This window comes from Poecilia mexicana, unplaced genomic scaffold (genome assembly GCF_051168715.1).
Source record: "Poecilia mexicana isolate PSO_F unplaced genomic scaffold, ASM5116871v1 scaffold_2, whole genome shotgun sequence".
NCBI classification, from domain to species: Eukaryota; Metazoa; Chordata; class Actinopteri; order Cyprinodontiformes; family Poeciliidae; genus Poecilia; species Poecilia mexicana.
This window is the reverse complement of record NW_028263371.1, coordinates 31,256,245-31,271,430: the sequence shown is the minus strand read 5'-3', so window position 1 is coordinate 31,271,430 and position 15,186 is coordinate 31,256,245. Positions and strand designations below refer to the sequence as shown.

At 41.6% G+C, this 15,186-nt stretch overlaps 1 protein-coding gene across 1 annotated transcript in view; it reads right to left on the bottom strand.

The window, feature by feature from the left end:
- Positions 1-1,835: 1,835 nt before the first annotated feature.
- The window catches only part of LOC106933583 (bone morphogenetic protein receptor type-2), a 32,435-nt gene continuing 19,084 nt past the window's right edge, over positions 1,836-15,186 (bottom strand). Inside the window, exons 4-13 of the mRNA XM_015012926.2 lie at positions 14,648-14,755; positions 14,312-14,403; positions 11,596-11,826; positions 9,933-10,047; positions 7,839-7,999; positions 6,117-6,264; positions 5,846-5,982; positions 5,539-5,711; positions 4,170-5,452; positions 1,836-3,596 (exon numbers count right to left, since the gene is read on the bottom strand). Of these exons, the coding sequence (XP_014868412.2) occupies positions 3,343-3,596; positions 4,170-5,452; positions 5,539-5,711; positions 5,846-5,982; positions 6,117-6,264; positions 7,839-7,999; positions 9,933-10,047; positions 11,596-11,826; positions 14,312-14,403; positions 14,648-14,755 (2,702 nt within the window). The 3' untranslated portion in view covers positions 1,836-3,342. The remainder of the gene's footprint in view (positions 3,597-4,169; positions 5,453-5,538; positions 5,712-5,845; positions 5,983-6,116; positions 6,265-7,838; positions 8,000-9,932; positions 10,048-11,595; positions 11,827-14,311; positions 14,404-14,647; positions 14,756-15,186) is intronic.

Here is a 15,186-nt window from a genome sequence, read left to right as displayed (position 1 = left end):
TAGTTTTTATTATATTCAAGACGGATTCCTAAAAATTTGGCTGTTTGTACATTTCGAAACTAAGGATTCAATATCGGCCTTTATACTTTTATAGTCAAGTCGGCGCATTTCCGGTAGTTTCCTACAAACTTGATGCAGCCAGAGAGGAGCAGTGACGTAGCGCTCCAGCACTGCGCCGCTCGCGCTGATGCTGCAGTTGCTAGGGGCGCGAGGAGCAGACGGCGAGGCGGTGAGAAAAACAACTTCTAGGTGAAAAATGTCTCCCTCTAGAGTCTCTTAGAGAAAGTACTTCAATAGAAACCGAGGAGTGTTGTCAATGGAAAAATGCTAAAAATAAATTTAAACGCGTTTGCTCCATTTTCAAAGACGAAGAAAACTGAAAAAAGAAACGTAAGTGTTAATAGTGTTCTATGAGTGTCTCGGTGTTGATATCAAACACTGTTGCCAAATTGTGAGTTGAATTTAACTTTACAGTGCGTCATAAAAGTATTTTAATAATTACAAAGTTCGTTTGTTTTTGCTCTTCTGTCGCACTTAAATATTTCAAAACATTAAAATGTCATGGACCAAGCAGTAAGTCACAAGGACAAAGATATGAAAAATATGATCCATTTAATAATAATAATAATAATAATATTAATAAAACACCAAAAAGCATCTAAAATGACTCAAAATAAAATGTCAAACAAGAATAACATACAAAAACTGACCTCTAGAAAACACAGGGGAATATATGCTAAAAAGTTAGCTTACAAGAGAAGAGGAGGGGAAGGTAGAGACAAACAATAAATAAACATAGGGAACTAATTCAAGCTAACAAATTATAACTACAACATAAATGTTAAAACAAAACAGCGTAACAGAAAATGTTTCCAATCATTAGAATTTAGAGAATTGCATTCTCGTCTGCAATTAGCTCTTTAGACCCTCCACTGTGGCTCTTAGTAAATGTAAAAAAATGAACCAGTGCTTCAACATAAAAAAGTAATAAATGTTAGATTTAGCTGCTTTTTAATATACTAATAGTATAATGAATTATTTTTGTAAAGTAATATTTTGGTCATATTGTTGGAAACTACATTCTCTATAAAAAGAAAAAAATAGCTCTTCATTAAATAGTTTTTATTCATTATGTTCTATAAATTAAAGAGTGATGCTTTTTTATGTTTAAAACCTAAAAACATAATTTAGATAATTTACCTCTAACTTAAAAATCTAAATTGATTCCTTTTGCAGATATTGTAAAACGAACTATTTTGTTTTGAAAGGTTGAGCACCATTCATGGACAGTTCAATTAGCTGTAGTGAAGGTAAAAATGATTCTTTGGGTAAACGTTGCTGACCCCTGCACTAGCCATGAACCAGACCGAAAAATTCAGACATAACGAGGTTCTAAGTTGTAATTTTGGCAGAGGTCCTTAGATAGATGATGAAGTATCCAAGCCGAGTTTGAGATGGAACGAGGTTCGGGATTTGGCAATACAATGAGAAAAGAACTCAAACATAAATTCTGTGTTCTGAGTGCTATATTTAAGCATATTGTTGGAAAGTTAAGTGAAAGGAAAGTGTGGTAGGAATAGATGCAAACGTACACATATTGCATATACATAAAAACAATAAACAGAAACTTTAATCCAGTATTCAGATGCATTGCTACAGCACTCTGAACATCCAGCTTCTTCAGCAGTGCCACTTTGCGGTTTACCTTGAATGAGTGACTGTCGATGTAGCAGTTTTACGCTCTACTCTTAACCTTTTCTTGTTCATTTTTAAGACCTTATCTGCCTGTTTTCTGTTTGCAACACGGAAAAAGTCCATATTGTATAAAGCCAAGCGTTATTCCATACATTTATTGAGATTTTCTTCCATAATGACTTGAAAGTGTTTACAGAAACTGTACCGAGCAGACGCATAGCAATGGGATCAGAGGTTGTGTGTCCATTGAATGCACAACAGAATTCCATAAAAAATAAAGCAAATATTAATGCAATACACGTAACTTCATTTTTTAATACAAATTACAGATTACAAAAACATAAATGAGATCTTGTCATATGCCCTGAAGCAGCGCTGACAATATAGAATAAGTATGACGATGTCTAAGCACGCCTGTACAGGCCGTGACGGCTCTACGTATGATGCTTGCTGACAAAGATCTATAGCACGTGCACACACACACACACGCACACACGCAAACACACCCGCACAGTGAATCAGTCATTCAAACAAGGGATGAGAACTAGAAGCAGAAATAATATCCAGCGTGCTTCTACGTTTTTCTTTTCTTTTTCTTTTTTTAAGTATCTGGTTTCAAACGCAAAACAGCAGAATCTGGGCTTCGTAGTGTTTCAGTCAGTCCACAGTGAGGTCAGGTGACGTAACAGGTCGCTCCGCCGGGTTGATTCAGGTGATTGTAGTATTAAGAACAGCAGTGTGACAGAACCCACGTCCTCCAGGCGGCTCGGGTCGATTGTTATTGTTTGTGTCCCCCCTCCTTTAAAGACGGCTCAGAGGCGAAAGGAAAAAAAAAAAAAAAAAAAAAAGAAGAAGAAGAGAGGATTGTCATCCATTTTCTCCTCTTGAGCTCATGGGGACGGAGATCACTTGTGGATTGTTAAAGTAAAGCAAAACATAACGATTGTGACAATTCATAAGTGCAACGAAGATTAACGTATCAAAATATTGATGAGATTTTTAAAAAAGGAAGCCGTAAAAACATCAAAAGCATCTAAAAACTACATCCTATTGCACAGTTAAAAAGAATAGTACAAAAACAGATACATGGTTAAAAGACAAATGGTATTGCATACAGAAATAATAATATAAAAAAAGTAGCTTGTTCCGTCTTTAAGACATCAAATCTTTTCATCTTTTTACAGAGCTTACATTAAACGTGCTTCGTACAGCAAAGTAAGAGTGTTGATTGCTTGTCATCGCCTATTTAAGTTTAGAGACCACTTTATGGGGCGGTCGCGACAGACGCGGGTTAGGAACACTGATTTTTAGTTGGTTGAAAGTGCACATGGGGAGTAAAAATAAACCCATTTGATTAATCGCTATGCTTGTGATGGGAGCGATGGGGGCAGAAAACCGAAAGAAAGCAACGAAAGGAGATGGAGAAGAACGATGAACGAGAACGCTGCATAGCTGGATTCCATTTAAAGCGATGCCGTCTGAAAGACACGAGGGAGCGAGACGGACCTAATGAATGTACAAGATCAGGTTCGACTGATCGCGACACACTCCGCAGCGTCCTTCCTGCTGTTTCAGAGCAGAGCAGCGCGGTTTTATTTATTTATTTAATCCTTTGTGTTTATCTCAGTCCAGGTAGAAGCTCTGAATTCACACTTGTGTGTCACTGGGCTCGCTGGCCAAGCCTCCGCCTTGCAGATAGATGGCTGAAGTGGATTTGGGCCCGTTCTGGGTGTGGCCCGGCCCTCGGGTGGACCCGTTGTTGTTGACCTCCGGACCCCGGGTGTCGGTGGAGATCACCCATGTGGTGGGTCGCCACTTTTTAAGAGAGTATGGCGTCTTAACGCGCTTCTTGATTTTTTCACCTGTCCCCAAGGCGCCGTCGGGTCTCACCAAGCCCTCCCCTGCAGGTGAAAAGAGAAAACAATACTGATCAGTGTGCAGTCTCCCACATTATCCAAAGCCGAACAGTTGATGCACAGACATATGGTTGCAGAGTACTTCAGATGAAGTATGTAAATCGAAGGAAGTGCTGAAATCGGCTCTTATTGATGTAGACTCCTGACATAAATACTTTTGATCAATGTTTATTTGACGCAGTAAGGAAGTATGTACATTTATGTGATTCTATTATTATATTTAGTATAATAATAGGACTGGTGAATGGTTAATAACTCCTGAATTAAAACTGCAAAGTCATTATTCAGGAAGCTGTCTGCAGAAAAGTGTGACTCTCTGTGACCGTTTTGTAAAAGCAAAACAGAAGATGCAAGTAGGAATTGGGGAGTCTCCTGCAGGTAGGTGTGTGACGTACACTTAGACAGGAGGGGTGTCCCCAGGTGGACTGCACCGTTGCACGAAAGGTGTGTGTGAAGATGAACATACCAAAACCACATGACTGTGTGTCGACTGTTTGACTTTTTGGTACATCAAAGCGCTATGTAATGTGACGTGCTGCTTTACTGGGCTGTTAGTACCTAAAGAGGTCAGGTCCTGTGTGGTGAAGGACAAGTCCAGGGAGTTGGGTCTCTCTGGTCTGCGAGCTCTAGGCTGCCTGAGCAGCGCTTCTCCCCTCATGGTGACCGTAGCTTCCCTTGGGGGGTCTGCCAAAGCCGAACCCGACCCAGAGCTCTCCCCCACGGTTTCTCTGCTCGTCCCCTCAGCGCTGCCCTCTTCCTCCCCTCCGTCGCTCTCCCCACCACTGTTGCCGTCCCCCTGGCCGAGCCCGGTGTTGCTGTTGTTGTTGTTAGTGTTGGGCCGGGCTGAGCGCATGGCTGCCACGCCCGAGGGCGCCGCTCTGGCGTCAGGCTGCTCTCGCTCTCGACTCAGGAGCGGCTCATGTTCGTCGGGGCTGGCCGTGATCAGGCCCAGGCTGAGCCGGCTGTCGTCCGTCCTCAGAGGTACAGAGCCGTTCTGGACCACATCCGCCCCGCCGGACACTACGCCGGCGTGACCGTTAACGGCCCCATTGACGTGTGTGTCCCGTATAACAGGGATGTTGTTTGTGCCTGATCCTGGCTGTGCCTCCACAACGTTGGGGCCCGTCGCCACACCAATGTTCATCTTTGTTCCCTCTACCTGCCGCAGGTTGGACTTCCCCGAACGTCCAAACTTAAACCTGAGCGAGGAGGATGAGGACTCCTTCTTGGCTGGCTTGTTTCTCAGGGGCAGACTGGACGGCCTCTTTGGCAGATTCTGCTGCTTAGGCAGGGGAAAGATAGCTGTGGGCATTGCTGCAGCGGGATCTGATGTTCCTGAGGCCTCACTGGCCATCTTGATGAGGGGGTAGAGTAAGCTGGAACTTCCAGGGCTCAGTGGGTCAGGTGAGCAGAACTGTTTCTGCGAGTGCTCCATTAAATTCTCATCAGAGCTCTCCTTCAGGTTCTTGTCCACCTCTTTAGGGTCCAGCTTTGTCGTTTCCAGATCCTCCTGGGTCAGGTGTAGGCAAACGGGGACTGTGCTGGCCCCTGTGGGCCCTTCAGATTCAGAGATGATGGTGGTGGTAGTAGTAGAGGTGGATGGACTGCCTCTTAGCCCCATGCTGGTGCTGCTGCCCTCTGGGCTGGGCAAGCGGGCGTTGGCTTGCTGCTGGCGTTCCTGGTTAATGGAATTCCTGTTTCTCTCTCCAGTTCCCCCTCCCACCCTGCCTGGTAAGGAACCAGTGGTGTCCACCTGTTGGTTCTTAGCTACGCCCTCGTGCTCTTCGATGTAGGTGGAGGGGTGGTCTGTATAAGGGCCTGACTTGGGGGTCATGCGGTTTCTGTTGAAAAACAAAGGCGGAACAGTTGAAGAACGACTGGAAGCACCTGCCCCACAGTAACGGAGATGGCTCAGAGTTTAACAAACCTTTCATTGTGCAGCGTGGTGGACATGGGGTTGAGGGTTGGACTGACAGACTTGGAGCGGTCCCATATGAGGAGCAGCTCTGCGAGGCGTTCCTCGGCGCACTGTGCCGTGAGACGGGCCTCTGCGTCCTGGTCCCAGCAGTCCTCCATCGTCTCTTTCAGAGAGCGAACCGCCTGAAGCACACACATTTAGGTTAGCGAGTCAGACCGTCAACAACAAAAACAAAAAGGGTGAGAAAATGTAGAACGGTTAAAAAACAATACATTAACAAATATATCCCAGCTCTTCTAGCCAAAAACATACGCACCAAGCTGTTCTCCTTCCAAGCCTCGGGGAATTTGGGCCGTTGCTTCTCCCTGGATACCAGGACCTGCATGTCCTCAAACGTGGGGTGGTTTCCTGCCTCTGCCTGAAAGGCCATCTGGTACTCTGGCACAGACTCTCCTAGAGGCAGGCGAGGACATGGAAGGGGGAAAAAAACAAACAGAAAAAAACCCCTAATGAAGCTTGTATTCTTTAGAGTAACCTCTTTTCTACAATGTTGTTTCTAAATATTAATCTGTCTGGATGTGTCTCACCAGGGAATAGGTCGGTACATCGCATGAAGATCTCCCAGTAAACCAGGCCCAGAGCGTACATGTCCACCTGCTTCAGCGCCGATTCACAGTCCCTCAGATTCACAGCACCTTCCAGCACTTCTGGAGCCATGTAGCGGATTGTCCCCACCTGGCAGTGGAGGAACAAGTCAGTGACAAAGTGCACAGGTGTGTGTTTACGCAGTGCCACAGTGGACAGACATGCAACTGTTGCTGTACATGAATCCGGGAAGGGTTATCAGGACATTTCCCAAAAAAAAAAAAAACATTATCCTTTACAAAAATTGAACTAAAATATCAGATGATTAAGTACAAGCAAACCTAAATGCTCAGTGCATACAGAATTGGAAGGAAGAGACTGTTTTAGGTTATTTGGCTCCTTAACAAACCCGAATACCTTGTCCCAGCTCTGACTAATGGAGACTGAGCAGCAACAGAAGTTGAAAAGTAAACAGGAAATGGAACTACTTGAAGCAACGGTGGCACACCCAGGTGGAGGATATGTCAAATATGCACTTCAGACTGTGTGAAATCTTTGATACAAACTGAAGTTTTATGGTTCCGACAGTTAGGAGATGAGCGGATGAAGAAATCTTATTGACACCAAAAAGAACAAAATGGAGTCTGGAGAATAAAAACGAGGTTGGGAGATGTAACAATACTATCCAAATATATACATCTGCATCTTGAATGTAAAAATCTTGATTTTAAATAATAATTTTAAATCTTGTTGCACCAGCTTCCAAAGACAAGATTTTATTCACATGGAAAAAATCTTTTCAAACTCCTGGTGAATAACTTTTATTTGGTCAGTAGTGAATTTACCCATAGTTAACCGATTGGCTCAGTCAGTGAATGCCTTCTACTGCTAAGCTACTCAGTTATGAAAAATATTATAATCACATTTACAGTCATTACTCAAATCCCAATTATTTAACAATTATTCATTCAATAAGGAAAACAATGTGCAGCATCTACTGGACTTGAAAAGCAGTAAGCTGTCTTGAACAGGCTTAAGACAATAAAAGAAGCTACAGTCAAACAAATATTTTTTTTATTGTTGTTATTTTGTATACAAAAATCACCATTACCAACGGTCAACGGTCAACATCAAAGCCGACTGATTATTCAAAATATGTTTTTTTTCTTTTGGTTTTTTAAGAACCTCAGTTTCCCAGAATGCTCTGAAAACAACTAGGGGTTTTGGAATGCTCAAAGATAACATATTTATGTGTTAGAGCAGCCTAGTCAAAGTAAATCTCATTCCTTGTTTTGCAAGGAACTTATGCACCAACTTCCTCTACTGCAATAATATAATAGTCTCAGAAATTGCACTCTAAGGTTTTATTGACTATAGGCCATAACTATCAAAATTAACAGCAATAAATCAATATATATAAGGTTAACTTTTTCAATTAAATTCACTTTTCAATGATGCTGAAAATAATTGAAAAGTGAAGTGGGGTTTCGCAGCAGAACTTTCTAAAACTCTTTCCATATTTTTCCCAAATTATCTCACTATAATAAGACGGTTGGCACTTGGCAGCTCTCTCTTTCTATTTGCTGACAGTTGTTGGACCAAAATGGCAGCTCAGACATGACTCACGCTGCATCGTCTAGAAAAACAACCGAAATCCATTCTCAAAGCGCAGTTCTTGCCACGACAAACACAAAGATCAGCTCTTCCTCCTCGCAAACGCTCACCTCGCTTATAGCGGCGTTCTCCTCCTCTCCGTGGCGCGCCGGCCTGTTGCCTGTCAGCTTCATGGACAGGCCAAAATCGATGATGACACACGTGCCGTCGGCCTTGACCAGAATGTTCCTGCTGTTCAGGTCCCTGTGGGAAACGGCTGGCTTGTACAAATCTGCGGTGAGAAGAGAGAAGGGAATTGTTTTTTTTTCCCATTTAAAAACTTCGTTGTTTTATTACTTCCTGGAGTAACCTTGACTGTCAACATTGATTGCTGATTTTTCCTGCCCAGCAGAGGGCGCAGTGAAGCAGCCACAGCAGCTGTGTGTTTCCTGGTGGGGGAGGATGACAAATGTACCAAAGCCTGAGAGATTCAGCTGTTAGCAGCTCCTCTCTCCCTTATCTGCCCATCACTTCAGCTTCCTCCCTTCTCTCCCTGTGTGCGCCCAACACTCAGCCTCTTTTTATTAGTTAGCCATCTGCACAAGGAGGCTATCAGTGCACTTTCATCCCTTGTCAACTTCTGAGCCTGTTTGATGTGTATCTGTGCCGATGAAGAGACAAGAGATCTACGCAGCTGCTGACACTGAGATTTTGTGACATGCTGAAGAGGGGAAAAAAAAATAGACTCGTTTGGTCATCCAATCGGCCTCCTGGGAGATACTTCTTCACACGCTCTGGGTTGAATCTATACTGTGTCCCTTTCCTCATGCGTTTTGCTCACGGAGGCAAGCTTGAGGCGAGTCTATAAATACCCCTTGACTGGGCGTGCTCGCAGTGTGTTTGTCAAAATACAAGTATGCGAATTTTACAGGATAAACAGAGCCATGTGGAGCCGCGGTATGCAGCGCGTACAGCCGTGGTCAAAGAGAGGACGACCTCTGTCGGGGCTCAGCACCGTGAAAGTAGGAGTTATTCTTATTTTGCAACTTTAAAAATCATAAACTTCGAGGTTTTTCACTGGGATTTTAACAAACACAAAGTAAAGCAAAGAGACTCTGTTAGAGGTTGCAAAAGACCTGAGACCAGGGTAGATGTAGGGCTAAATGAGACTAGCAATAATCACAACACTACAAATAGACAATATTGTGCAGCCCAAGGCAGAGGGTCACCTTCCAGTGAGACAATGACTCAAACATTCAGATAGAGCCACAATTTAATAATTTCTAATCAAAGAAAACTTGTGCGTTAGGATGGTCCAGTCAAAAGTCTAAATCTAATTTAAAATCGATGTTTACTCACATTCTCAATCCAATAGGATATATATTTTAATTCAAAAACGGTTACACTTTCTCTTTCAGTTTTGCTTTATTTCAAGTGTACCAAGATATTTGCAGTAGAAGTTAGACCAAAAATAGTTGGTAAAGTGTTGTGGTTTTGCAGTGTAAAACCTCCAGGGTGTTTTTACTTTTGGAAAGCCCTATAGTAAATACATAATCTTCTCCTTGTCATGTCTTAAACTGAAACATCATATTAGGATTTTTTTTCCCAACCAAATCTTAGCCAAAATTCAGAAGCATTGTAAAAAAAAAAACCCCAAAAAACAAACAAATATAATTCTCACTCCTGCTGTAGGAGTTAGGAGGCTAAGTAGCGAATTGGAAGACAGTCACAGCTAAACAGAAGCATTGACGGATTGATCAAGACTTCACTGATGGTGTGCCTTCCTTATTGGCATTGACTGAGCAAAGCTAGACAACTTGATTTAACTTCCCTGGGTTATACGAGTCAACAGATGTAATTGTTGCTGCTCATCATTCTCGAGAAGGTCATAAGAACACTTTAAAGTTTGTCTTCATTTTCTAAAGAAAACCTGGACCAAAAGCCCTACTGCTGCCTTTTAACCTTGAATACTATTTTTTTTTTTTTTGCATTATAAGTGACTGAAAAGGTAGATGAACAGAAGAAATGTTGCAAAACAAGAGTGATTCAACATTCCTCAGTAATTTAAGTGACTAATAAGGTCACTTCAAGGTACTGCTTCTAAAAGCGACTGAGTCATGACGTAGCTTTTGCCAAACTTTTACCACCGACAACGGCTCGGTTCATATATTCATATATATTGTTGAATTTTCGATTTGCATTGTGAGCAGTGCCTTGAGGTTTACCTCCTTTAAAGAGCTCAGTGTGCAGGTACGCCAGGCCTCGAGTGACAGAATGAGCTAACCGGCAGCTGTTGACCCAGTCGTTGGTCTGGACGCCCAGGTAGTGACTCAACGAGCCCTGCAAAACAGGAACAAAGTCAAAAACAAATGAGAAAAAAAGTGATGTGTGGTGTACTGTAAAACTGTTTACATCCCTTGAATTTTCAGACTCTATTTTATTGGTTAAATCTCACAAAATGTTCTCTGAGAAAGCACTAAAAAAAAAAAAAAAAAATCCCACTCCTCATCCTTCCTCAGAGGTAAAACCAGAACAGTGATGTGAATACTTTAGCTATGGACTTTATGTCTTCAGCAATAATTAAAACTTCCAATATAACGTTTAAAACACCATCTGATGTAATCTCAGCAGATGACTATTTGAGCTCACGGTAAAAAAAAAAAAAGATTTTAAAACTAATTCCACATTTCTAAAGCTTATCCTGTGCTTTGACCTCAGTGGGGAGCAGCTACATTTTTTACATGGGAAGAAGACATGAACGAAATATTTAATCAAGAATCTGAAAAGAACATTCACAGGACCTTGAGTTGTGCAGCCGAAAAGGAACGAGATTCAGTTATGAAAGATGATAATGCTGTGCGAAAACACCAGAACTAACGGCGAGTTTTAATCATTTCCTTCCTGAAAGTCCCAATATTTTATTTCTAAAATCAATCACAATGTGGTTCCTGCATCTGTTAGTGAGGAAAATTGTATTAGATTCAGTTTAGATAAATTAGCTAAATAATTCACTCGAATGCATTAGGCGTTCCAGTCTCCTGTCCTGGCTTGCACTGTGTTACCATGGTGATGCGCATTATAATAATAGCTATGAAAAGGCATGGACTCCTTTCATGTGCCGGGTGGCATTAGCAGACTTGTAATTAGCTTCAGGTTTGGACAGAAAACATTTTGGCTGATACTTACCCTTATTATTATTATTATTATTATTCAGGAGTTTACTTTGCTATTTTGTCGCAATCTGATATTTGTTGCCGGGGAGGTTGGGTTTTCTTTTTGTTTTTTGTTTTTTATGTTTACCTACTGGGTCTGGGGATAGTTTTTTATCGTCACATTCTGCAGACATTCCTGTATAACGTTTTTCTCACACTCCTGTGGGGCGTTGGGATAAACTAACAAAGGCAACTGGTCAAACTGGAAACTCTACCAGTCAGCGTTTTGACAAAAACTGTAAAAGCTCAGTTTATAAATGCTTATCTTTAACCTTTTAGTACAAATTTGAAAATAACATGTAGAATGCTCTGCCTCCAAAACTAGGTCTATATTATATACAAGCTAATGGTCACCCCACTATTGCAAATGTAGCAACTTTTCAGACAAAAAAATAATTTAATAAAGTCAGACTTGGCAGGTAAGGTTTTTTAAAGAGCAGTGATTGGCCAAAAAAATTGCAATTGATGCACCAAAAAATATTAAGTTATTTTCTAATTGGATTTATTTATTTAAAATTTTCAGTCTTGACAACTTTAAGCAGATTTTGGTACAACCAAAAACATATAAAAATAAAGGGGAAAAAAATTAATACACTGTAAATAATACTCATCTTGAGAGGAAATATTTCGCAGAGTAAAGCTCTTCATTAATCGCTTTTCTCTGCCCTGTACTCACATGTGGGTAGTAGTCCATGACCAGCAGGTATTCTGACCGGCCCTCGGGGCCTGTCCGCTCGTCGGCAGCGATGAACCGGGCGATGTTATCGTGCTCCAGGAGCGGCAGGCGGTAGATGGAGCACTCGTTGACGAAGTTCTGCCGATTGGCTGCTGTGAACACTTTGACGGCAACAGGCCGCTCGTCCAAAGAGCCGCAGTACACTGTGCCGTATCTGCCGCGTCCAATCAGCTGAAGAGAGACAGAGAGAGAGAGAAGGAAAAAAAAGGAAAGCAGACTATAAATAGATGTTTTACAATTTAAATCTTTTGAACTTCTAATCTAAAAAGAATAGGGCAAACAGGATCCTTCGTTGAAGACATCTTCCCACACAGAGGTACACATGTGCTTGAGAAATACAGAGACCCAAAAAAAACCCAGCAAAAAATGACTCAAAATCTCAAGAGTGGTAAAAGCAATTATTAACAGGCCGACAGTGAAGCATGTTAGCAAGCAGGCAGGGAGTGGGGAGATGGGAAATAAACTTAATTACAAAACAAACAACAGTTAAAATGGTTTTGAGTCAGTTCCAAATCATTCAATTAGTTTCCCGAATTAGCCAGAAGACTATTAGGGTTCAAACAGACTGCCTTAAAATGCCATCTGCAAGGGAGCAGGGGAAGAATTCAGCAGTGCATTTACTTGTGCTTAACGTCTTCCTCCGGACATTTATCTCTGGCTCAGAAAGACACAAAGCGAAACAATAAACCCTGTTTAGTCTGGGAGTAAGGGCTCCCCGGCTCACGCCCCCTCAGCAGGCCACCGGTTTAATGTGAAAAGACATGTGTACTTGATAAGGCACAAGGACGACGGCGTGAAACGAACGAAAATGAAAAACGTCTCCCTCTCTCCGGCCCGAAAAGGATGCGAGGTTAAGCTAAAAGCAGCTGCAGCTGGTAGAAGCTCCAGCTTTAGAAGTAATCTACATCACTGTACTGTTCGCCATGTTGGTCACAGCAGTTTTTATATTGATTTCAAAGCAGCCCAGGGAATCAAATGACTTCAGGACAGCTTTAGAACATGAAAGAAGTGTTTGCTAAATACCAACAGAGATGAATACATTTTCCAGAAGGCCAACAAGATATAACCCGCAGCATAGCAAAGCTACAAGGAGACTGCTGAGTCACACGCTGAATATTTCAGAATGTTATCTGATAAAAATCAAGTCAAAACTCAGGCAGCCAGAGCCATGTTTGACTGCCCGAGTTCTTGCTTGTGTTACGGGGCTGTACAGCTAGCTAAAATCCATAATAGGACGTAAACAAAATAACATACTTACAAGGAGGAGCTTGAAATAACATGTTAAACTGTCCTACTTTTGCCCACACTAAATGGTATTCAAACATGAACAACCTATGTGAAGTCACGTGAAATCATCTTTGACTAGGAAACCACTAAACATTCAGTTTTGGTGGGGTGTTGTGGTGGTGCAGGGGCAAAGCACAACCCATGTCTTGAGGCCTTAGTCCTCATGCCAGTGGTCGCAGGTTCAATTCCCAGCCTGGCAACATTCACCACATGTCTTCCCCCTCTCTCATCACCCTCCTTCCTGTCAAACTACTTTCAAATAAAGGCAACTAGAGCCAACAAAACCTTTAAAAAAACCCATTTAGTTTGAGTTTTTTAAGCCATTTAAAACCTTGGTATGGCTTGGTATCTGTAGTCAGTCCATGCCTCATTCTGAAGAAATCTTTTTTTTTTTAATTAAATTTTTTCTCATCAAAAAATAAAAGAAATCAAATCATTCAGATCAGAATGTAATGCCAGGTGTTTCTAAAGTTTTTCATTTGCAACTGAAGTAATTAGGATGTATGTAAAAGCCTCATTTTTACGAATTCTCAGACTTCTGGTCAATTAAATCAAAGTAAATTAAATTAAAAATGATAATTAGATCCCTTGCCATTTCTTTAGCTGGTGAGACGGTTTTTATAGCCAATTTTCAAATCAATTTTAAGAAAATACATCAGCTTTTAGGGAGTCTAAATTGTGGAATGATACTTTTAAGACTCATTCCAACCAAACATAAGGGATACAAAAGAAATTTTAGTGTACTGGTTATGTGCAGACAAAGCAAAGCCGTCCACAGTTTTAGAAATTTGAGCCCCCCTCTTCCACAAAAAGCAAACCCATCTAAGAAACCTAAATAAGTCTGTCTGCCTCTATTGTCCCTGCGGCTGAATATCATCCAGACTGTATTGGCTTCCTATCACAACACGAGTCTGCTTACTCCCATATCAGGTTGTCAGGATCCGGTGTTAGTAAAAGCGAATTCCTATTTTTATACAGCTGACCCGTCATACGTATCATCCTGCCATGATCGGATGATAAAAGTCACATTGAAACGACAGAAGCAACCGTAGACCTTGATGTATTTTGGGTTTATTTCCGTCTCTGCGTCTTTGGTTTCACTTTTAAGCATTCCTTACTCTCTGGAGACGTGGATAAAAGAAAAACATAACCCTTCTCTACCAGTAATAAGATAATTTGCTCTTTATAAACAGAACCTGGTTGAAATTCAGATGATTTTTATTCTAACAGAAATCTCAAGATGTCTTCAAGGCAACATTCATAGATCTCTTTTATTAGTCCAAAACATCTTTATAGGAGGGTCATCAGATGAGGTTGGTCTTAAATCTGGGTTTCTACAGGGTGGAGATGATAAAAACAGGACACTAACCTCCAGCAGTTTGAGATTGTCAAGGTCCAGTGAGCTCTCAGAGCCGGCAGCCTCCATCATGTTGAGGTTGTGCAGCCCTTGTTTGCCATTTCCTGTTAATACAGACATGTTTTTTTTTTTTTTTTTAATGATCCATTGCTTTTACTCAACTTCACAATAATACACTGGTTTGAGTTGAACCATTACATGAAATCCCAATAATTTAGAAGCCAGAGGTATGAATAGCTTTGCAAAAGACTGTAACTCCTTATGTGACTAGAATTGAAATGCAACCAAAATCATTCAGATGGCCCTGAAAAAAATCGATCTTTAGAGCGAGGCTCCATGGTAACTCACTGTGCATCATGCGGTAACCAAAGAAGGCTGCTACGGCGACCACAACCAGCAAGGAGACTGTTGCCAGGGCGATAGTTACCGTCTCTTCGAGGCGCAGCGTTCCATGGGCTGCAAACAGGAAACATGACAAAACACAAATCCAAATCACAGCGTTGACTTTTTGCTAAGAGAAGCACAATGTTCTGACCTGTACGTTGTTGTCCAGAGACAACGGTTTGATTCATTATTGATGACATCTAGAGCTTGAGGGCAGCTATGATTGATGTTCCAGCATATGCATGCATGTACACACTGGCTTACACACACATATAGGAGTTGACGAGGCTCCCTTTAATGTCTAACATCTCTTGGCTTCTAATCAAAACAACAGAGTTGGAATAAACACAGACGTATACACTGATGTTCCTCCATCGCGCTGTAGAAGACTGTTTAGAGCTCCAGGAAAACACACGGCGCCTAGAGTCTTATATCAAAACAAAGTAGACAAATATACAAAATGGTTTATGCGCGCAGTTCACATGAAAACACTTTTTACAACT